The sequence below is a fragment of the Orbicella faveolata genome, unplaced genomic scaffold, assembly GCF_042242905.1.
Source record: "Orbicella faveolata isolate gen_17 unplaced genomic scaffold, um_ofav_v1 contig_24, whole genome shotgun sequence".
Taxonomy (NCBI): Eukaryota; Metazoa; Cnidaria; class Anthozoa; order Scleractinia; family Merulinidae; genus Orbicella; species Orbicella faveolata.
This window is the reverse complement of record NW_028301552.1, coordinates 33,530,424-33,551,891: the sequence shown is the minus strand read 5'-3', so window position 1 is coordinate 33,551,891 and position 21,468 is coordinate 33,530,424. Positions and strand designations below refer to the sequence as shown.

At 38.4% G+C, this 21,468-nt stretch overlaps 3 protein-coding genes across 3 annotated transcripts; 1 reads left to right on the top strand and 2 right to left on the bottom strand.

Moving 5' to 3' along the window:
* Positions 1–411: 411 nt before the first annotated feature.
* Positions 412–8,947, bottom strand: LOC110056245 (ubiquitin-protein ligase E3A-like). The gene is made up of 8 exons (XM_089291004.1): positions 7,157–8,947; positions 6,041–6,270; positions 5,387–5,450; positions 4,943–5,167; positions 4,382–4,502; positions 3,292–3,578; positions 2,122–2,292; positions 412–1,571 (listed from the first exon to the last, which is right to left on the bottom strand). The coding sequence occupies exons 1-8, from the start codon at positions 8,726–8,728 to the stop codon at positions 1,164–1,166; spliced, it is 3,078 nt and encodes a 1,025-aa protein (XP_089147130.1). The 5' UTR covers positions 8,729–8,947; the 3' UTR covers positions 412–1,163.
* A 41-nt stretch (positions 8,948–8,988) lies between these two features.
* On the top strand, positions 8,989–13,709 carry LOC110056162 (glucosamine 6-phosphate N-acetyltransferase-like). The gene is made up of 6 exons (XM_089291006.1): positions 8,989–9,027; positions 10,143–10,299; positions 10,438–10,500; positions 10,833–10,963; positions 11,496–11,557; positions 11,672–13,709. Exons 1-6 carry the CDS (start codon positions 9,016–9,018, stop codon positions 11,820–11,822), a joined length of 576 nt encoding a protein of 191 aa, XP_089147132.1. The 5' UTR covers positions 8,989–9,015; the 3' UTR covers positions 11,823–13,709.
* A 469-nt stretch (positions 13,710–14,178) lies between these two features.
* On the bottom strand, positions 14,179–21,468 carry LOC110056050 (E3 ubiquitin-protein ligase TRIM9-like). Its single transcript, XM_020762490.2, has 7 exons — positions 20,683–21,468; positions 19,600–19,695; positions 18,908–19,141; positions 18,239–18,261; positions 17,823–17,956; positions 17,166–17,456; positions 14,179–16,917 (listed from the first exon to the last, which is right to left on the bottom strand). The coding sequence occupies exons 1-7, from the start codon at positions 21,355–21,357 to the stop codon at positions 16,394–16,396; spliced, it is 1,977 nt and encodes a 658-aa protein (XP_020618149.2). The 5' UTR covers positions 21,358–21,468; the 3' UTR covers positions 14,179–16,393.

Sequence of the window (21,468 nt, the reverse complement as noted above, 5' to 3'; positions counted from 1 at the left end):
TACCCAGCTGCTGTTGGCGGACCCCTTCCCTTTTCAAGCCTTCTGTTTCACACATAGAGACGTGTAGAACTTTAGAAGCAAAGAATGACAACCGTGGAACGGCTGGGGAAGAGGTCGTGAAAATCCCCAGTTTGTCACGGTATTCTACACTTCCACGCATAGAGAAGTGTAGAACTAAGTAAAGAATGACAACTGTGGAACTGAAGGGGAAAAGGTCGTGAAAATCCCTAGTTTGTCACGGTGTTCTGCTCTTCCTCGCATGGAGAAGTGTGGAATTAAATCAAAGTGTAGAAAGCGGGGATTTCATGGCCAGTACTGGACATTTATGTCCGACTTTGTTAAACGCTGGTACAATCAAAGCTGGACTGAAGGGCACTCCAAGTAGCACTCTCCAAACACTTTATAAATACCTTTCAGTAAAGATAACTTTTAATCTGTACAACATATATACAACAGTGACAAATATATTAAAAATTTCGAGGCAGCCAATTACAAACTTTAAAGTGACCTGGCGTTATTGAATCACTCAGAATTGGATATTAAAAATGTTGTGAATGATTTTGGCCAACAATACTAACATTGGAACTTTAAAAAATCTTCTCATGATCAATAAAAACTTTACCTGGTACAAACATTGCATACCGATTGTCGGAATATTTCGCAATTTCGCAATATTTCTCACATTTCTACGAAACCACCGTTTGACAACTTCCATTAGATTATGATCGGGCCAGTAAAAAAAACCCCGTATATTTTACGAAATATCCAAGGGTTTCAGTTAAGGTATTTAAAGTTAAGGTATTTCAGTGTTTCCACAGCCGTTTTCAGGGCCTCGGGCAAACACTGAAAGTATTTCAGATTCTGCAAGACATTCATCTCCAAAGAGTACAAAATGACGGCACTCGCTGAACTTTGACCTCATTGAAACTTTTTTTAGCCAGTCAGCTGAGATAATATGTTTTCTTTCGTCAATAGCTCCTAAACCAATGCGCCCGTATTTTTCGATTTCCTCCGCGTTTAGTACATTGGCACCGGTTACCATGGTTATGTTTTCCCGCGCAAAATGACGGTCACACGTTTTCAACGGTTACCCGCTGCTGCTTCACTCTGATTGGCTAATAGCGCGTTTTTCCCCCCAGGGACTTGCTCCATACGCGTGAAAGTTAAGTAAGCCCAAAGCCTTTGCAATTTTCAATGGCGACAATGAGCCGCTCCTTCAGCTTCTCCCTGTTACTGTACTCGGGCAACAGAAGCCTGTTAAAACAGGTTAACGCTGTCGGAAGCCTATCGGAGTCTTCGCCGTGGCGTTGAACGATAAACGTCAAGTGCACCAGGCCCTTGAGAGGCACTCTGTCACTTCCCGTGACAAACATGAGGAACGCTTTCTTCTGTTCCACGGTCATTTCATTGACCACCCTCCAGAGCATGATAATGGTGGGATGGGTGTGGCTGTACCCTTCGTCGTAGGTGGCTGCGACTTCAAGCTCGTAGAAATCGATCACCGGGCAGCCGCAGATCAGAAGCTCCAGTTCATCAGGACGGAATAGGGTCAGCACTTGACCTCCACAGACCTGGCATGAGAGAGAAACCGGTTGAGAAATTTAGACACCACAGGAAACTACTTTTAAATGGCTTTCTTATGAATACTCACAAATTCGGGTTCTATCCACGGGCTTAACAAGGGCATAGCTAGGGGGGCGGGACCTTGGGGTGCCCGTGAACCCCCTTGACGAATCTGGTGAGCACCCTCACTTTGATAGAGTAGTGTGAACCCCCCCCCCACGTCCCCCCCCCCCCCCCACGTCCTTTGAGTTCGGTAGGTTTCATTTCAATAGCCACTGTGGTTTCATCCTTAGAGTTACGTTAGAACCATCTTGTACAGCATATTTAACACTACCACACGAAAGTGCTCAATAGCTTTCATTTGAATGGTCACACTTCAGTAATACACAGATTTCAATTGCTCAAACTTAAAATACCTTGTATTAGCAGCATAAACAAATACTGATATCAGCATGGACTGGTATTAACCTTTTTGACCGTTCAGCAAATTTTCAGTGGAAATAAATAAACCCGAGGAACAACTTCCATAAAATTTCCCTGGAAAATGTTCACACTAACCTTGTGAAAGCCCCGTGAAAAGGCTTGGAACTGTCGTTCAACAGATTTAACAAGGAGATGATTGACATACAGTGAAACAAACTGCTCTCGGTTGCCGTTTGTCACAGAAATGTTCTCGCCATTAGGGAGCAGTTCTACACTTTGCAGGTTACCAAACTCACTTGAGGAAACCTAAAAATAATAAATTTAAAAAGTACTTTATTTTAGCCCTTTCCGATTTCCATTAGCTAGGCTAATTGTGTTGCAGTTTTGAACTAATTAGTAGCAAAGCTAAAAAGAATCGTGACCGTCCGCGCTACGTTGAAAGAATTTGAAAACGGAGATTTCACCCTGAATTTAACGCATCAAATGTTTTCCGTTCACACTACGCCGGCGGAATTTAAAAACGCAACAATCACCGGTCATTTTGGATTTGTGTTTGAGGAAAACTCGGTCAGGGAAATCACATGGTTTTCGTGACTATATCGTTTTCAAACGCTCCGTTTTCAAAATGCTCTCCGTCCGCACTAAAACGCCAAGCCGGCGTTTTCAAATTCCTCTGGTTTAAAGAACGTTTACGGAAAGCTTCTTTTTCAAAACGTTTTCCGTCCACATGAAAACGCAAAGCCGGCGTTTTCAAATTCCTCCGGCTTGAAAAGCGTCTTCGAAAAGCTCCTTTTTGGTGACGGATTAGTGTGGACGGTAGGCCTGACGGAAGAAACAAAGCTCCGTTTTAAAATTTCCCTTGCGCAGTGTGGACAGGATCTTAGTCTACTGACATGCGTAGTAATCTCACGCTTGCCTCAAAGGTCGCAACTGATACATAGTTTCCCGCGCTTGGCAACTTTTACATGTTCTCGTGCAGCCATTACAAGTTTTCTCGCCGTGACACTTTTTGCATGTTTTTTTCGTCGAGTTTTGATTGGTTTATTTCACAATACAGTGTATGAAGCTTGTTGTGACACTATTTGAAGTATCTCACTTTAATTCATTTCTCTAAGGGACCCCGCAATCACTGACTTGAAACGCCCTAAACGAGGTCAGCTTGAGAGCTGAAGTTTCGATGAGTTCTTCTTCACTGTATTCAAAGTATTACCATGCTACAGGGTGTATGAGTTTCTTTTGGTAACTTTATTTTTGGCATTATTGCTCGAATGTTCAGCGGAAAACATCTTAATTCATAAACATTACCTGAAATGTGTAGCAAAACGTGTCTTCCACATCACCCTCGAATTCCAGTAACTCCTGGAGGCTCTTGGCCAAGGAAGGCTGAATGTTCATCAAGTCCTGTAGGCCAACCTTCCCTCCCTGAAGCTTCTTGTAAATCACAAGTGGAAAATGTACATCTAATATGATGCCATTGTAGATTGCTAAGCCAAGAAGAATCCCAACCAGTTCAAATTCCTTCTCAGATTCAAGTGATGAGCTGTTGAGCCACACACAGCGACTTTCTTCAATGTAGGAGAACATTCCATAACCTGAGATGGGAGAGAAATGCAATAAAATGCACTTACTGATCTGCTTGTAAAAACTGCTAGTTAAAGTAAAACTAGCATTTCTTGCTTATTAAGGAAAAAAAGATTACTCAATTAAGCAATCATTCAGTCAGTGTCATTTACTCAGTGTGAGTCAATCAATCAACCAGTCATTCATTCATTCAGTCAGTCAGTCAGTCAGTTGGTTTGTCGGTCAGTCGGTCTGTCTGTCTGTCTGCCTGCCTGTGTCAGTCAGTCAGTCAGTCAGTCAGTCAGTCAGCCAGTCAATCAGTCAGTCAGTCAGTCAGTCAGTCTGTCAGCCAGCCAGTCAGTCAGTCAGTCAGTCAGTCATTCCATCAGTCAGTCAGCCAGTCAGTCAGTCAGTCAGCCAGTCAGTCTGTCTGTCTGTCTGTCTGTCTGTCTGTTTGTCTGTGTCTTGAGAGGGAGCCTTGCCCTGGAATTTAATTTAATTACTTGAGTTACCCGACCTGCCATCAAGCAAATAGTGTTTTTCAAAGAAGTATAAATCTAGTTTAGAATAGACTACGAGTTGTCCCTCTTTCGCTTAGTCTGCCATGCGTGATGTGAAAGAAAACTGTGAGAAAAAAATAGCCATGCGAAATCCTGGGGGTGAGCCAGGATTTCACGTGGCTATTTTTTTCCCACCGTTTCCTTTCACGTCTCACACAACGGACTAAGCGAAAGAGGGACTACTCATGGTCTAAGCGTAGAAGGTCAGGCTATCTGGAAATATTAAGGTTCGAGCACATTTTCCTAATCTATCACATAATGTGAAGGTATGTTACCAGGATCAAAGACAGCTTCAACGATCATGTGGAAGAATTCTTTTTGCAGTCCTCCCATGTCTAACCCCTGCTCTCCTCCACCAACATACTTAATCTTCAGTGGTTTCTTCAGGTCAACCTCCTATAAAGTGAGAGAAAAAGAAAACAGGTTAACTTCCCAATGATTATTCCCTTGCACACTGCTATCTGTCTGGGAGAAGGTGTGTTGTGACATGTGAAAATATGCACCAATATTAGTAACTCTCAAACCCCAGGAAAACCTAACTATCTTCTGATCTAAGGCATGCAATCATAGATAACATCATTGAAAGAATATGTGGCCTGCTAACAATGATTTGTTGATTTGCTTGTTGATTCACAGTATGCCTTCTACTGGACAGAACGCTGCCATTCCCACCTACTAAATTGTGCCTGATATTTCAGGAGACACAAAGGCCTCATGGTCAGTGCAGTCATTGACTTGTGTTTTTGGGTGCGACATTTTTAATCATCACAGTGCCTCTCTCCACTTGCCAAAGAACACAACATCATGAATCCTGGTCTTAGGTCGAACCCACTAACCTTGATGTAGATCTGGTTTAACGTATCCTCAATCAGGTGATCTCGCCGAATTTCTAAGACCAGAAAAGGGCACATAGCAGACTTCACAGCATCTTCCAACTCATCGGCCTCGCTCTGAATTTCTTCCCGAAGTCTCTGCGCTTGTTGCACACGCGCCTGATGGACGATAGCATTTTGGTACTCAACTCTCATTTGCGATACAGCATCAATCTTCAGTACTCGCACCTGCATCCAGAAAGATATCAAGCCTTGGTAAGTTTTACGTTTATTTGCTTAGTAATATAAAGGAACATAAATATTAAGCAATAATATTAAATTTACAGTAAAGAAGAGAGCAAAGACTGCCGATGTCACTGCCTGACATTTTTACCACCATATCATGGGCCTTTCTGATTGAAGTTTAAGACAGTGTTGCGCTGCGCCACCTCTGAATGTTCAGCTTACCTTTGAAGTTGGGTCAAGCAGAAATGGAAAATCAAGAAGAGATAACTTCTGATCACTTTGTAATCTGAAAAAAAAAGAGCCAAATTTTTATTCTGAAGTTGTTTAAAGCTTAAAAGTTCTGGAAATGGATTTGCAATGTCACATTATCTTATGCACATCAACAGATAAGCATAAAACAACCATAGAGCAACATTTTCTAGTGACACATTGGTTACCACAGACATCACTCTTCAAAATTCCCTGATAAAAATAGCATTTCCCTGACCAAAAAATACCAAATGGCAGATCTAGTAGCAGCCTCTAAGTTGTACTTACAGCTGTCCTCTCTACTCCTTCATTAAGACGGATAAGTTTTTCACAAATTTTCCTTCTTCATTAAGGAAAAATATCATTGAGATCACAGTGACCCCAAATGTATCTTCCAGCCTTCAATTGTGTTAAATCAGCCGTGGTAAATTATTTCAATAATCCCTGACTTACTTCAAAATATCAATTTTTCCTGACTCAAACTAAAATTCCCTGACTTTTCCCTGACCTTGCTGAATTTTTTCCCCTTGACCTGTGGAAACCCTGATCCATAGTACCATTGTCCTTTTCTTGAAATACAGTGTCCAGGTAGTAGTCCTTGGTTACAATACCCTTTTTTTTTTTTACCTTTTAGTTTCATTTGAAGTCCCCCACATTTCATATTCTTTCTTAAAATCTATCTTTAAAGAGAGATCTTCATTGTAGAACTCTGAAAGGGAGACAAATTCTTCTTTGCTTCTCTCATTGAGCTGACAACAGGTGTCATAGAGTATAGCAAGCGTTTTGCAAGCTTCTATCAAGTGTGGTTTACTGCATTGACCAGGTGAGACGAGGTTGCTCAAGTACATCTGAAAAACCTGACAATTAAGGTTAGGAAAAAAAACTTAATTATATTAAAACTATAAAAAACTAAACTTAATTAATGTGTAGAAAATACAGTATGACTTTTAAATGAGATTTAGCACTTATTAACCGAGCAGCAGGTCTGTATGGAAGAATCTTGATTGAGGTCGTGAGTACAGACCAAACGCAGTGAGGTCTGTACTCACAGACCAAGGCAAACAGGACAAATTTGATTTGTTTAATGTAAATGGTTTGTACTAGCGGACATTTTGCTTGCCGTCAGCGATGAGCTGACCATAAATCTGCTAGGTTTGCTCATCCCCTTCACTTTTTTTCTCGTCAGGCTTTTTGGCATGTCCATGGAACTACAATTTTTAGAAGAAAACAGTCAATATTTTTGTATTTTACATGTAGTTTGCAACTTTTTCACCACAAAATGTAACCACTCTAAATGCTGGTCTAGATGGGACCACAGTCAATTTCAATTTCAGCCACTCAAATTCATGACGTCAGTGCAGTTCCCAGTCCTTGTGAGACACAGCTGTATAATATAACCTCTTACTAACTGAACGAGAGGACCATTCTGGGGAATGTTGGCCTGAGGTCATGATAGTATGGACTGAGTGTAGCAAGGTCTGTACAAAATCGACCGAAGTCCAATATTCCCCAGTAGGCCTCGAGCAATAATAGTAATAGTAATAGTAATAGTAGTAATAATAATAATAACGTGGTCAACATCTATAACATGGACCTCAAACTTGATGACAGGGATTTCATTAAGGGCCGGACAATGACCAGCTGTGAGGATGATTTTGCCAACCTTGTTTGACCATCTATCTTATTAAGAAGTTCAGGTCAAATAAGGGCTTGTGAAAACAATAAAAATTTTGTTGGTCATACCTGAATCAGATGCTTGAAGGAATCCACATCGTAAGAGGAAAAAATATTAATCAAGGCTTGCCTTGAGTCGAGTGGGAGTTTGCTCAACACCAGGCACAGTTTCCATAGAAGTGTCTGTGACTCATGAACAAGAGGGTTCTCTGCCAGAATTACCAGCTGCGCAACCTCATCAGGGTTGATGATCAGGGAGCTAAGTGCAGTAAGATGAATCTCTAAAGCATTCAGTAGTGGCAACACAAACGTATTTTGGGGTTCCAGGCCTAAAAGAAGCTTGTACGCTTTTCTCGCAGCAGGAATGTCCAGGGAATCATGGTATTCCCCTTTAGCTGTCCTAAAACTGTCATTTAGTGCTTCAGATGATGTGAATACTGTCCTGACAGTGTTGATGAGAAAAGCAGCATCTTGACATTGATTGTAATTTTGAATGGAAGATTCCAACATTGGTAATGTTAGATGAGTCAAGGAGAACTCCTGAATGTGACCTGATGACATTTCAAGGGCGCACTCTTTCTCAAACTCTTCCAAGTCAATGACGTCATTTAACGAGCTGTTTGAGCCAAACAGTTCTGCTGGCATTCCAGGAAGAGCGTAGTCATTCATTAGATTGCCAGACAAATTTACCTTGGAAAATTCAGCATCAAGCGTGAAAACATGTTTTTTTGCAGGCTCCTCTCTGACTTCGGATGCTTGCAAATTCACTCCTTTTGTACCACTGCCAACAGCCACAAGACATTTACCATCACCACCAGCAACAGGTGTGAACTTCTCCACACCATTATCCAGTTCAATTTTGGAATTACTTTTACCTGAAGATCCAACCACATGATTTTCAAATGTTCTGTTGGGCTCAGTCAGTTGGGTCGGTAGACTCCAATTTTTCTCAGAATTTCTCCTCTGAGTTTGGGAACAGGGTTGGAAAAGTGTTTTAAACGGTGATGTTGAAAACAAACAGTGTAGAAATGGTCTTGGCTTGTTTGGCTCTCCATCAAATAGTTTCGCTGGTAAAGGTGCCGTTTTTTGGTTCTTAGAAATGCATACATACTGTTTACTTCGTGTAGCTAATTCAATGCTCATGATTCCAGCCACATCAGGAGATAATCTGACCCCTCCTTTGCTGGAAAAGCAAAATTTGTTTTGACAGTTCTGCTTTCCACAACCCTTGGTAAGTTGCAGGAAATAGCATTTCACCAGATCTTCAAAATGGCTCTTGACTTCGGCGAAGGAGGAATTCGGCTGATCATAGCTCCGTGGCGGCATAGCCTCCTTCAGCGAAAGATTCGAATCTGAAATGGCAGCAAGATTGCTAGCGCTCAAAGTCTTTGCGCTGGCTTTCAGAGTCTGCACGTTAATCTGAGCGAGACTGGAATATTTCCTCGAACTGTCCAAGTTTAAGCTCGCAAGCGATCCGCTAAGCACATTTTTTCGAAGCTTCGGTTGGCTTGAATGTTTCTTCAGTTTGTTGAATTTTGCTATGGAGTCTCCAGACTGTAGTGAGTGTCTTTTCGAATGCGCCATCGGAATTTTCGGCGGTCTACCAGGCACTACGGCGTGACTACTCAAAACTTCGTCCATTTCAACTCCGCTCTCCTCCTTTGCTCTCGCAAAACGACAGCAGGAATATGCTTGAATAACAAAAACAGGACAAAGATCGGTTCCTTTTGAACTATACCTGCAAATCGTACATTTTTACACTCTCGAAGAAAATTTACGTTATTTTTCTGTCACTCATTCCAGAACAAAAACGCCGCCATTTTCGTTACCGTGACGACTGTAACAATGGTCAGAGGCTACCCCCAAATTGTTGCTACCAAATATGGTAGTGTAGTGTTTCTTGGCGATTTCACTTCCTCCTGGTAAACATGGCTAAGGCGGTAAGTGAGAGACTTTGATATTTTAGTGATATCTGTAGCCTTGTGTCCCAAATTTTCGACTAAAAATCGGTTATCTAGGAAAATTTCTCTATGGTCTTTTCCTTAGAAGTTTCAATTTTGGCGTCGTAATATTTTACAGAGCAATAACTTTACTCTGAAGATATGGCCTCCTGCTTGTATGCCTGTAGGCTTGCTGTACACGTAACAACATAACAACTTGAGCTTATTTAAATATGAATTGGAGGTTTGTCGATTTTGTTGCATAAGCTGATCATTCCTTATTTTAGTTATCGACTGCTCATTCCCCGTTTTACACGAAAAGTGCATATTGAAAAGGAAATTATCACTTACCGGAAATAGTCTAAAAATGGAGAGCGGGTCAAATTGATTTTAGTTGTTGAGTAAGTTAATATTTGCTTTGATGTGACAATAAAAACTTTAAACGTTCAAATCTTTTTCAGGACGACTAAGTTTGTTAACTTCAGCAAAATTATTTTAATTAATAAATAGATAAGTAAAATCATAAGAATTAGTCAGCGTTTGGTAATCTTCATTTAATGAAACCTATAATAGGCGTGCAGCTAAAATGTTCAGTCTACATAAATAAGATGTGGTCCCTAGCATAATGGTTAGGATTTTTGGCCCAAAATTTATACCTAGCCTATTTCTTTTCTTTTTTCAAAACAAATACTGTAAGATTAACTTAAACCAAACTCAAGTTGTACTCATGCAGGCTAATGGCTCAAACTCCTGGGATTTACCCTGTTTTTCAAAGCATGAATTAAGAAGGACTAATAGCTGCTCCCCTGTGACTGGTTATTGGTACATTGCAGGCTGCTCCCCAGAATTGTTGTCTGAATATATGTTTCTTTTATAAACAGTTAGCCCACCCTTGTCTTTAATCTTGGGTGAAAAAAAAAATCACAATAAGGGTAATGTGCCTTGACGAAGAACACAACAAATTGACCCCTGCTGGTGGTCAAACCCAGGTAGTTTGATGTGGGGCTCAATATATATGCTATAGCTAGACATCTAGCTACTGTGCATGTGGCTTCCACTGCTGGTGATGAGCAGTAGATGTTTAAAGTGCTAAATTGTTGATCTTTTTTCAATAGAATGAAGAGGATCCTGTGTCCATGTTTGACAGAGAACTTTTAAGAGATATTGATCTTGGCAAAGGAGAGTGCAAACTGCATGAAAGTGGTTTATTTGTGGATAATCCTGGTGATAATTTGGTGTTGAGGCCATTATGTAGCGATGATTATGACAAAGGTAAATTTTGATATTATTCAGTTCACAGAACAAACCTCAGGGAGATGGCCTTTTTTAAACTAAATAGTCTTCAGACAGTTTACTTTCTGTTAATTTTTATAGTACCTTTATAAACTCATGCTGTTCTCTATTCTGCAGGTTTTTTACAGCTTTTAAGTCTACTAACCAAGGTTGGAGATGTATCAAAAGAGATGTTCTTAAGTATGTATAATTTTGCTATATAAATTTAATTTTGTTCATTTTTCCCTGTTATTAAAAACATGTTCACTTTGTAAATGTCAGACTCTCGGAGCTGCCACACTGTGAGGTGATCTAATTTTGGTTTTATCATTGATGAAATTTCAGAGCTTGTCCACTCTTGCCATAAAATTGCTACATACGTTGCTGAAACTAGTGAAACCGGAGCTTCCAGGAATTTTGTCCAGTCAAAAACAAAATGAATTTATCTTTTTTAGTTTTGGTCTTAATCACCCTCTTTTGACTGCATATCTTATAAATTTTACTGAATTGGCATTGTTTGGATTTCTCCTCAGAGCGCTTCTATGCTATGACGTCATGTCCTGGTACATATTATCTTATTGTTGTTGAGGACACAGAGTTAGCAAAGATAGTCGCCAGTGGAACATTGGTTGTAGAACAAAAATACATCCATGAAACTGCTGTGGTATGTATCTTTGTAGCTTCTTTTACTAATCTCTTTTAAGTATTTAATCTGTCTATGTTTTAAAGCTAAAAAACCCTTGTTTGTCGCCATTTCATTCAACTTGGATGTGGTAACAGTAGGGGTCGAAGCATTAATTTGGAGGAGGTCAATAATGAAATTATTGGATGGTTAGATGTGTAGAAGGTTATGTCAATTATTTTTGATGTGGTTAATCACGCTAGATTTACATTTAATATCACAATTTCTTTATAAGAAAAATATAATATGTTATTATAAGTGACTTTCTTCAGTTGTGAAATAACTTCATTGTTTGTTAGTCAGCTGAGGCTTTTGTCCATGTTATCAAGTTTCACCAAATTAAAGGCACTTTCTTGTTTGCAGTTGTGACTTTCAAGTGGCCGGGGTGAACTCCAAAATAAGCTCCTTTATTTGAACAGCAACATTTTTCTTGAAACTGGGTATTAAATCACTTGCCTACCCCTTTAGCTCTGTAAATAAGTATACAATGGGTCTTGTTTATTATTTCATTCAGCGTGGCAGAATAGAAGACATAGTTGTGGATGATAGTTGCAGAGGGAAAAAAATTGGAAAACTGTAAGTAAATACCGGTACACTGTATCTCTTTTTGAACAAGTGGGTTTTTTCTTTAATTATTTGAAGTGGTGCTGATTTGTGTCCAATTTTAAATGTTTGGCCAATGTCTCTCAGGATTGTTGAAACGCTGATTTTACTGGGTGAGAAACTTGGATGTTACAAGATCAGTTTGGAATGTAAAGATCCATTGCTGTCCTACTACACGCAGTTTGGCTTCAAGCTTGAAGAAGGACAGAATTATCTTTGTAAAAGATTCTACCACTGAGAACTCAATGCATCTTAAAATCCTCCTTGGGTTTTTCCAGAAAAATATCCTCCTCTTCCCTTACACCCTTATCAGATGATGTTTTTCAACCAACCTGAAGTCCACCTGGATTTCCAGAGTCTTGGACTCTTCCTCCTATGAGATTTTCCTGCACACCATCCATTAGTGGTATGTGGACTTTTTTCTGTAATTACCCAATCGTTCAGAAATATAATTATATAATTAGATCGTACATAATTTATACTTACATATGTAGTGTCTTGAAAGTGGTAAAGATAATAGCAGTCTTCAAGGTGATATATAGTGGAATCCCGATTTCTTGAACCATCAAATATTTTGTTAATTTCTCAATTTAACTCAAACCAAAATTTGTTTACCATGGATTTGTTTTTCTGCAATTCTAACCCTATCATTCCAAAATCCAGTTTTCTCAGAGCAAGTTTCATTTCCTGAGTGGCTCAAGAAATTGAGATTAATTGCACTGTATTTTATGTAATATATTAAAATAATATATGTTCATAACTCATTCAAAATCATTCGACATAGGTATTATTGTTATTTCAAATCAATATTTCAGAGATATATTTTATTTCATCTATTTTCAAGGCTAAATATTTTAGCTTGTTTGCTTGTGTGAGTGATGTAAAGGGGGGAGGGGTGGGGGGAGATGGGTGGGGTGGAGCTTCTAGAGGTGGGTTTCATTGAAGCAGAATTTGTTGCCCCATCTGAGGCATGAATTGGTGGTGAGCAGCATCCTTGAATAATACTGGTTACTACAAAGTTCAGATATTAGTCCTCTTAAAAACATTATGTCTTCGTAACTTTTAAAAATTTCTTTATAATACATATTTCAATGAATGAAGGAGTGGATGAATTTGGGGAGGAAGTATTTACTTATCTGATAATTGGGGACTGACTCAAATATGGAAAACAATAAACCAAAAAAACTACTTCAGACACTTGAACAAAGATTTCAGGTATTTTTTTTACTCAAATGAGGTGCAATGAGTTAAATTTAATATACATGGTTCATAAGAAATGTGTCAATTCTCTCTCAGTTTATTCCCTAATGAAATGTAACATGAAAAGGGTTTTTATTAACGTATTATTTTAAACTCAAAATAAATTCTGTGTTAAAAATGACTTTCCTATATATTATGCATTTTAGTGTGTTTTAAACATTTTAAAAGTACCTTGATGAATGAGTGATAGAATGTTTCTTCATTTTAATTGATATTATTAGTCTCCAAAACAGATTTAGTGATACCAGATACTGGGGACATAACTTGACGGAAACATGAAAACAATGTTTTTTACTTCTTACAGCTGAAACAGTTGAGCTGTGACTACAGAGTGAAGGCTCTTCATACAATGTACAAGATTAATGATTCCAGTGTAAAAACGCGGAATAATCTTGTTAATATGAAGAACCCTTTTTCCATAGTCATTAAAAATGTACGAAAAAATGTTGTGTTCACAGTTTGACTACCCTTACAGTAATTTTTGGTTTTCTTGTTGTAAGAAATTGAAACCAAGTTAGCCTGACTTGTTTGAAATTTCCTAGCCTGATGTACATGTAACTGAGGACACACTTGAGGAGAATGTAAAAGTTAATACATAAAACCTTTTCTTAAACTTTCTCTGGTGTTTGCATTAGACTTTAGAAACATGTAAAGTATTAATTGTCTATTTTGGTCTTAAATATTGTACAACACTAAGTTATTGAATGGACATAGTATTGGTGTAAAACAAATGTTGTAGAATTTCCTTTCATTAGGAGCTAATGTATTAAATTATTTGTCTTAAGTTGATTTACATGTTATTGATTAATTATATTCTTAAAAATGCAAGGACATGCTTGGACAATATATGCATCATGTTGAAAAATATTGGCTGCTATTTATTTGGGTGTTTAAAAAATTATATACCTGGCAATATGATTGACCTGATCCAATGGCTTAAATAGGCACAAGCCATGTACATGTGGCTTATGCCTTATATGTTATGTACAGAGCCCATGGTGGATATTATTTTCAAATGTCAGTGATGTTTTGAGAACGTTTGTCCTACAAAAGCGTAAAAGCATATACAATAATGTCAAAATGTATTATGGGTAATGCTTACTTTATAACTGGTTGACCAAAGTCCAGTGTTTCAGCAAAAAGGAAGGAGAAACCACAAATACACGTATTCCGATTTTCTCCCTCTGTCACACTGAAAGACCATGAACGTCAGTTGCCCAGCTGTAAACTGTGAGTGCCCATAATGCCTTTTGGCGCTGTTGCATTCTCTTTATGCTTTTCTAAGACAACCTTTTTTAAATGACTGCATTTATAGAATCACGACTCAAACAATGTGCAGCACAATGGAATGATTTATTTTGTTTTAAAAAAATAACAGGACTCATAAATTATCATTACATCAGTCAACCAGTTCCCTGACCCCAAATTGTTGGGGGAGAATAAGATAAGAATTTTACTTAGATGACAAAACTCTTCTAACAGTACAGTAGCCAATCAATAAAAACAAAATAAGATTTTTTTGGTAACTGCAGAAACTCTTGTGCACTCATTGGCTAATTTTCATTGTCAGTAATCGAACTGACACATGAATTTACAATTTATGCAATGTGGCAACGAGTGAGAGCTTACAAGTTGACAATTTGTTATCATAAAAAAACAAATTGACGTCAGTTTTTCATTCGTCTGTCCTGTTATTGACAATGAATTTCATAACATTGTCAAAGTAGTCTGTGGATCCAACAAGACAATCCACAGACACTTTGACATTGTTATGGCAAAGTTCAAGGACAGACGCATGAAAACCTAATGTCAATTTGTTAATAAAAATGTCAGTAAACAGAATAACCAGTTGCTACAACTGGATAAAAATGAAAAAATTTATGAGTGCCCAACAAAGGTTTGTGAAAACAACACTTGTTTCCCTAAATGGTGTCAGCAGTCATTGTGCTAGGAAAATATATAAAGGGCAAAATTTTTAAGCCAGACACAATGATTCACCCCTTTCTTTCAAAATCAGGAGTCATGGAAAATGCTGAAGATCTTAAAAACAGAAACCCAAACTTTGTACAAACTCTTGAAAAACAAAATACAATAAGCTGTTGTCCAGATCATTGCATAATATTATATAACTGAACCCAAATCAACTTATTCACTAAAAAAAATTACAAAATCATTACAAAGTTCACGAAACGTTGTTGCAATGAGTTAAATTTTCTTCTCATCTCTCAGTGAGTCAAGTGGAAAATTAACTATCAATAACCTATATAATTTATTGTGGTCTGGAGCCTGAATTACAGTTACCTTTCTACAACTGACATTGAGAGAACAGTAACCCAGTTATGTTTTTAGTTATATTTGTTTTGGCTTTAACCACTGTTAGAATAATATTTTGAGCTACTATTCTTTTCATTGCACTTATATTACTATTAACAATATTGTTAACAACTAACTAATTCAGTTATTTATTACTGTCTTTTTTACAAGTCCACTGGGACACAATATACATGTATTTCAACACAATATATTCTATCATGGCCTTGTAGACTGTTTTCGGTTCAATTTGATATCTGGTATCACATTGTGCTCTGACAAACGTCAGATCAAATGTATTAAAATGAACTTCTAATGTTTCCTCTTTAAATCCATAATCTTCAATGTAACAACAAGCAGAATGTGCAGTAGTCAAAACTGAAAAAAAAAAGTCCTAAATCTATTTTCCAACAATTCATCACCTCTCATTTTCTTACACCTATAAATTATTAGCCAATCATGTACAACCCCAAGATTTTGCTCATCATCACATTGAAGACTGAAAACTCAAAGATAAAAACAGAAGATCACCGAAGACCACTGTTGAATCTCGTAACTCTATGTGCATTAGCACATGTATTATAATACTATAGTTGATATCATAGCTATTATTATTGTAATACATTCTAAGTTATTGGCACCACTAGAAGTGGCATTATATTTTCAATACCACTAGAGGTTGATTTTTCCTACTTTGACCATAAATTGGTAACACTTAGAGACTGAACAGGTGTACCATGGGTACAATAATAAATCAACCATTGCAATAAATATTACTGGCAAAGCTGATCAGTTTGACCACAGTGAACCAAGTTCAAGCTTAGTTCTTCTATGAGCCAATCACCATCAGGCTATACTCTTAATAGTCAACTTACAAAATATTTAATAAGTTTTTTTAAACAGTTATAATTACACCATATGATAAAAATCAACAAGAAATGACAACCATAATATTAAGAATTACGTAAAAAAGGGGGGAAATGCAACAATTTTCAACTCCAAAGATAAAACTTTTTGTAATAAAATCAATCAAATCAACAAAATCTTTGCATTCAATATATAAAAAATCTAATTTTAAATAACTACTTAGTAATCTATTTCTCCAGCTTGCAATGAACTGGTTTTTGTATAACACAAACGAATCTGACTTTAGCAAAATATATCACCCGAATAAATACTGCATAATTAATTATGATACCCAAATGAGAACATCTATTCTCTCTCACTCTCTTTCATGTGTTACTTGCTGGTATTATATGCCTCCTCTGGAGGTTCAAGTCCAGTGTGCAGAGTAATTTGTACATTACGGCTTAAACTGAACGCAGCATAAAAGGCTTCTGGAATATCAGGCAGTCGCATGAGGCCTCTTTTCTGATCGTTTAAATAAAAGGTCACTTTGTGATTAGGTATGTCAAGCAACACTCCAATAACAGACCCCACCTCAACCCCTCCGTCACGGCGATTGGAATGCTCGTTATTATGGCGAAACCAACTGCGACTGCTGTCGATGTACATACACCAGGCCTTGTCATCTTTGCCCAGAATGGAATCCTTGATAGTGCTACCTAATGCAACACCGACTGCAGGATCTGGGTTGCCATCATAACGATCTATGGTGACTTCCCAATAGTGGCAGCCACGTGAGAAGCCTATGTTACCAAACACAACTCTATCGTCAAAGCTGGTACAGGTTGTTGTTGTGTTGTCATTGGTCAGGACTATGTCTGGATGGGCGGTGACTGGATCCAAAGCAAACCATGCAACTGCAACAGGTATACATGGCAAAATAAGCTACTGATAAACATGACAAAGGTCATTATGGGCACTGCTAACGATGATGATGAAGACGATGACAGCAATGATTGGCAATGATGATGATGATAATGGTGGTGGCAGTTTTGAAGATGATCATAGGAATGACAATAAGACGACAATGGCATCATAACAGTTACTGTTAGTTGAAAAGAATCCTTTATGGGATTGAATAGACTTACACCTGTGTTTTGCTTACCATCAGATGTTGTGAGGTAGACCTCATCACTCGGCACACCTTCACCAGCCTTGTTGAACCCCTTAACCCTTGCTCTGTATGTCGAGTTAAACTGGAGACCTGACACAGTGCACTCCAAACAGTTTCCTCTGTACACTTCCAGAAAGTTGTCCTCTTTGCCACTAGAAGTGCCATCGTCAACCTCCACCACATAACCATCAACACAACTTTGTTTACGTGGTTTCCATGACAAAGTGATGGCATTGTTTGTGACTGTGCATTCATCTGGAACAATTTCTGGAGCAACTGGAGCTGTGAAAACAAACTTTACATGAACTTAAACTTTCTCCATAGCTACAAGTTGTAACTAAAATTATTGCAGCAGTAATCAATTCCAGGAATTTAATTGTCATGTCTGGCTCTTTCATCCATAAAAAAGTTGCCTGTTAATGACTTAAAATGTTTCCACAAATTTTCAGCTGGAAAAGCAATGAAACTCCAAGACAGTTTTGTGAAAAAATCCAGACTGCTAGATGCATATAACTACTAGAAAAACAAGACTTCAATTCCCATGAAAATTGACGAAACCTTGCAAGATCCAAGGTTTTTGAAGTACCATTTGCAACAGCACTGCAATGCAAGTTAATTACTGTATGATGTACCACACAGTGAACTAACCTTTTAACTCTACAAAGTGCAAATCATGAAGAGCCTGTCTTGCAGCTGACGTGTCCAGTGTCAGATCCAGTTCCAAGCCTGTAGTCGGCTCCAATGTCACTTCTTTTGACCACTGATTAACAAGGCTTACAATTCTAGTGCAAGAAGAACAAACAGCTATCATTTTCCCAACAGTGCCATCAGAATTATCATTAAAGGGATTTTGGCTTGAAGTCAAGCTCTTTAACTTCCTGGGTCGACAAGTTTCTTAATTCGTCTCACAGTTGACCAAATAGGTCGAGAGATACAATTTAATCACTGTCATAAATAATGTAGTTTTGTCAGCAATCTCATAAAATTCTTTGAATATACTCTAATTAATAAATTTACTTATTCTTGCACTGCATTTCTTTTTGCATAAAAAGGCATTAACTAACCTTGCATTTAGAGAGTTTGCAACCTGAAAAAGAGAAACGATTAGAGAATGAACTGGTATATTCCAATCTTTCCAAATTTTCCTGGGGGTCAGGCATGGGGCACTTCTTTTGGTTAGCACACTGCAGTCCACATCAAGGGGTTGCTTTTTGAGCCCTAATAGTGCCTCTCTCCACCGTGTGGTGTATAAATGATTGTGTGCAAACTACTGGGCGGTAACCCCGTGATGGACTAGCATCACATCCAGGAAGGAGTAGGAATATTTCCAGTCACTTATAGTAGTGCTATAGAAACCATGATAAGCTCTGGCAGCATAGACCACTTAGTCCAACACAGACTTAACCTATGCTAATGCTTTCTTATTTTTAAGTGGGAGATGTGGTGGTCCAAGCATTAACATCTTCAATCCGAGATTGGGTACAACCCAAGGTTCTAGCAAGTGCTGGCTGGGGTTGAGGTGTGGTACAAGCTCCAGAGAATATCCATACCCTATCCCCACAGAAGTGTTTTCCATTTGACCCCCCCCCCCCCCCCCCTTCCTAATCACTCCAGAAATTCCAGTTCAGCCTTCAACTTTCCTCTCGAATGGGTGTGGACATTTTCTGGATCTGTATATGGCAACAGGATGTAAAACCATCATTACTCACAAGAATGTAAGCTTAAACACTTACCAACAAGAAGGACGCAGCATCTGTTCCTTGTAAACATTCGTTAGCATACTGGAGCAACCCAGTAACACTATGAAACTTTTTGTCACAGGTCTTCACTTGTTCTTTAACTTTCTGAATCTTCGAATTCATCTCTGATGTGATGGCTTCAATCAACTCCACTTTACGTTGTTGTATGAAGCTAATCAATGCATCACACTGTGCTACAACACTGGCCTCAAATTCTAAACCATTTTCCTGTTACAAAGGAAAACATACAGTTTCTGAGGGTTAATGATTTGAAAATTGGATGGATAGAAAATAAACAAGAGAGTTGGATCTCGTGTACAGCATCTGCAATCGAGTGTTCGACAATCGATACACAATTGACACTTTATTGACACCTCAGTTGAAACTCATTCAGCACTCCATTGACATCTTGGTTGATAGTCAGTCAAGAGTCAACTAATTTTTGATCAGTACATATGAGTCCGTCAACACTTGGCCAACTATTGACTGACTGTTGATCGAGTGTGGCCAACTATTGACTGAGTGTTGATCAAGTGTCGACCAAGTATTGATTGAGGGTTGATCAAGGGTATCAATTGACACTAGACGGCAGATGCCTTTAGTACACATGATCCGAAAGTTTAACTACATGATGTCTGAAGATTAAAAAATGAAGAGTGGATCAACACAATATTTAATATTCTTACCTGGATTATTGAGCAGTTTCCATTAAGACGTTGAATAAAGCTTTGCAATTCAGTATTCTTGGCATTCAGTAACTTCATATTAGCTGAGAGTTCAACCTGAACATGGAAAACAACAGTTTCCATCAAAACATACCACAGTCATAAATGTTGGGGGATTGATATAGGATTCTGGTGAGGGGTAGGGTAGGGTTAATGACTGAGGGGGTGGGTGGTACAGTGTATAAAGGAGAAGCGGAAATTTCTCATTTCTTATTGCAAGTGGTTCTTTTTGAAAATCAAAAATCAAAACAATATTGTCAAAACAGTTGTATACAAAATTATTCAATTCAATGATATAATGTCACAGCAAGCAAATCATGCCAACAAAAGCAAAAGTCATAAAAAATAAATTCAAAAATTCAATATGGCCTTCTTGGAGAAATGATTAATCCAACCAAGTTAAAATATAAATATCACATTTCAATCTAACAATAAAATTATTGATGACATTTGCACCATGAAAATTATGCTTGGAGCAAGATCAATAGTGAAAAACAAAGGTCATATAAGGCAAGGAATTTTCGAATGTTTGTCTGGCTTGTGCAAAATGCTAAAAATTGAACTGTGTTTTAAAATATATTTTAATCCTGGAATAATATTCTTTTTTCTTCGAAAACTATTTTTTCTTTTTATTTGGGGGGAACACACTCTTGAATATTTCTGAACAGAAAAGGGTAGACATAAATCTCAGTTCAAAAGATTATTTCATCGAGATATTCCACATTTTGACTTCGGCAACACAAAAATTAAATATTGTTGACAATGAAATTTGCATCTACTCTTGAATCTTCCTCCGAGAGATAAAAGCATCCCTAGGTCAGGAAAGCCAGGGACCAGAAAAAAAAAAACAGAAATGTATTTTTAGTAAAATATCAATGATCTAAAAGAATTTTTGTTAAGAAACGGGCAAAAATAAAAGTCAAATTACAGGTGTAATTTTCCCAGTCATTCGTCCACTCCTTAACGAAGTCGATGAAGTGAACTTGCAAGTGAAGAGTCACATTGGTAGACGGGAAAATAAATGCAAATTTACGTGTTCCATACCTTTTGCTCTTTAAACATCGCACCCAAAGCCTTGACTTCATGTCCAGAATGCTGTCCTCGCTCTAAACACACATAACACACGGGAACACGGCAAAACACGCAATACATGCTGATGTTTTCTTCGCTGTGGCTACTGCATTTCACAACCGTCGGCTTGCTGGGCGATTTGGAGCTTGTGGGAGGAATCAGCGAGTGCTTCGCCAAAGGCCCGCGGCTTGGATGACAAGTTTTACAGCAGCGATCACAGTACGCCACTTCGCATTGCTCGCACATCACTGTGGCTTGGCTAGGTTGGTTTTCTTCGCAAAGTTGACAATAAACAATTCCATTTGATTTTGCATAATAGCGATTGACAATATTTTCCAAGAGGCGGTTGCGGGGAAATCCATTGACCCCTCGACCGTCCAGAGGGAAAAGCTTCTTACATGTCGGACATTTCAAACAAGGCAAATTTCCAATGCTTTGGTACAAATGGTTCATGTCGTACAAAGTAACGTACGGCGTTTCTTCTGACTCCACTTGACCGCTTCCATTCGAACTTACCGGAGGATTATCCGCAGCGCTCGTCGTCAAGGCGGACTGCGAACAAGTCAAGCAAACGCTGTGAGAACAAGGTAGAACGACAGGGTTTACAAAGGGCTTGTTACAAACGGGACAGGTCAATTCTGCCTCCATTTCTTTCGGCGGAAATTTGTCTCCCGCGCTGCGCCGAGCAACACGTTTCGCGCCGCGAGAGATGTGTCAAAAACTTTGTTTGGTTTTTTCATACACGAACAATTAGCGCCA

Bases quoted from the DNA above. Each gene is read 5' to 3' on its own strand.
- LOC110056245 (XM_089291004.1), bottom strand. From the start codon at position 8,728: ATGGACGAAGTTTTGAGTAGTCACGCCGTAGTGCCTGGTAGACCGCCG. The intron at 6,271-7,156 runs GTATGACCAACA...CTTAATTGTCAG, and splicing joins CCTTCAAGCATCTGATTCAG to GTTTTTCAGATGTACTTGAG. The intron at 1,572-2,121 runs GTTAGTGTGAAC...CTCTCATGCCAG, and splicing joins TTTCACGGGGCTTTCACAAG to GTCTGTGGAGGTCAAGTGCT.
- LOC110056050 (XM_020762490.2), bottom strand. From the start codon at position 21,357: ATGGAGGCAGAATTGACCTGTCCCGTTTGTAACAAGCCCTTTGTAAAC. The intron at 19,696-20,682 runs GTATGGAACACG...TTCCATGTTCAG, and splicing joins CGATGTTTAAAGAGCAAAAG to GTTGAACTCTCAGCTAATAT. The intron at 17,957-18,238 runs GTTAGTTAATGC...TTCTTGCACTAG, and splicing joins GCAAACTCTCTAAATGCAAG to AATTGTAAGCCTTGTTAATC.
- LOC110056162 (XM_089291006.1), top strand. The intron at 10,501-10,832 runs GTATGTATAATT...ATTTCTCCTCAG, and splicing joins ATCAAAAGAGATGTTCTTAA to AGCGCTTCTATGCTATGACG. The intron at 10,964-11,495 runs GTATGTATCTTT...TATTTCATTCAG, and splicing joins ACATCCATGAAACTGCTGTG to CGTGGCAGAATAGAAGACAT.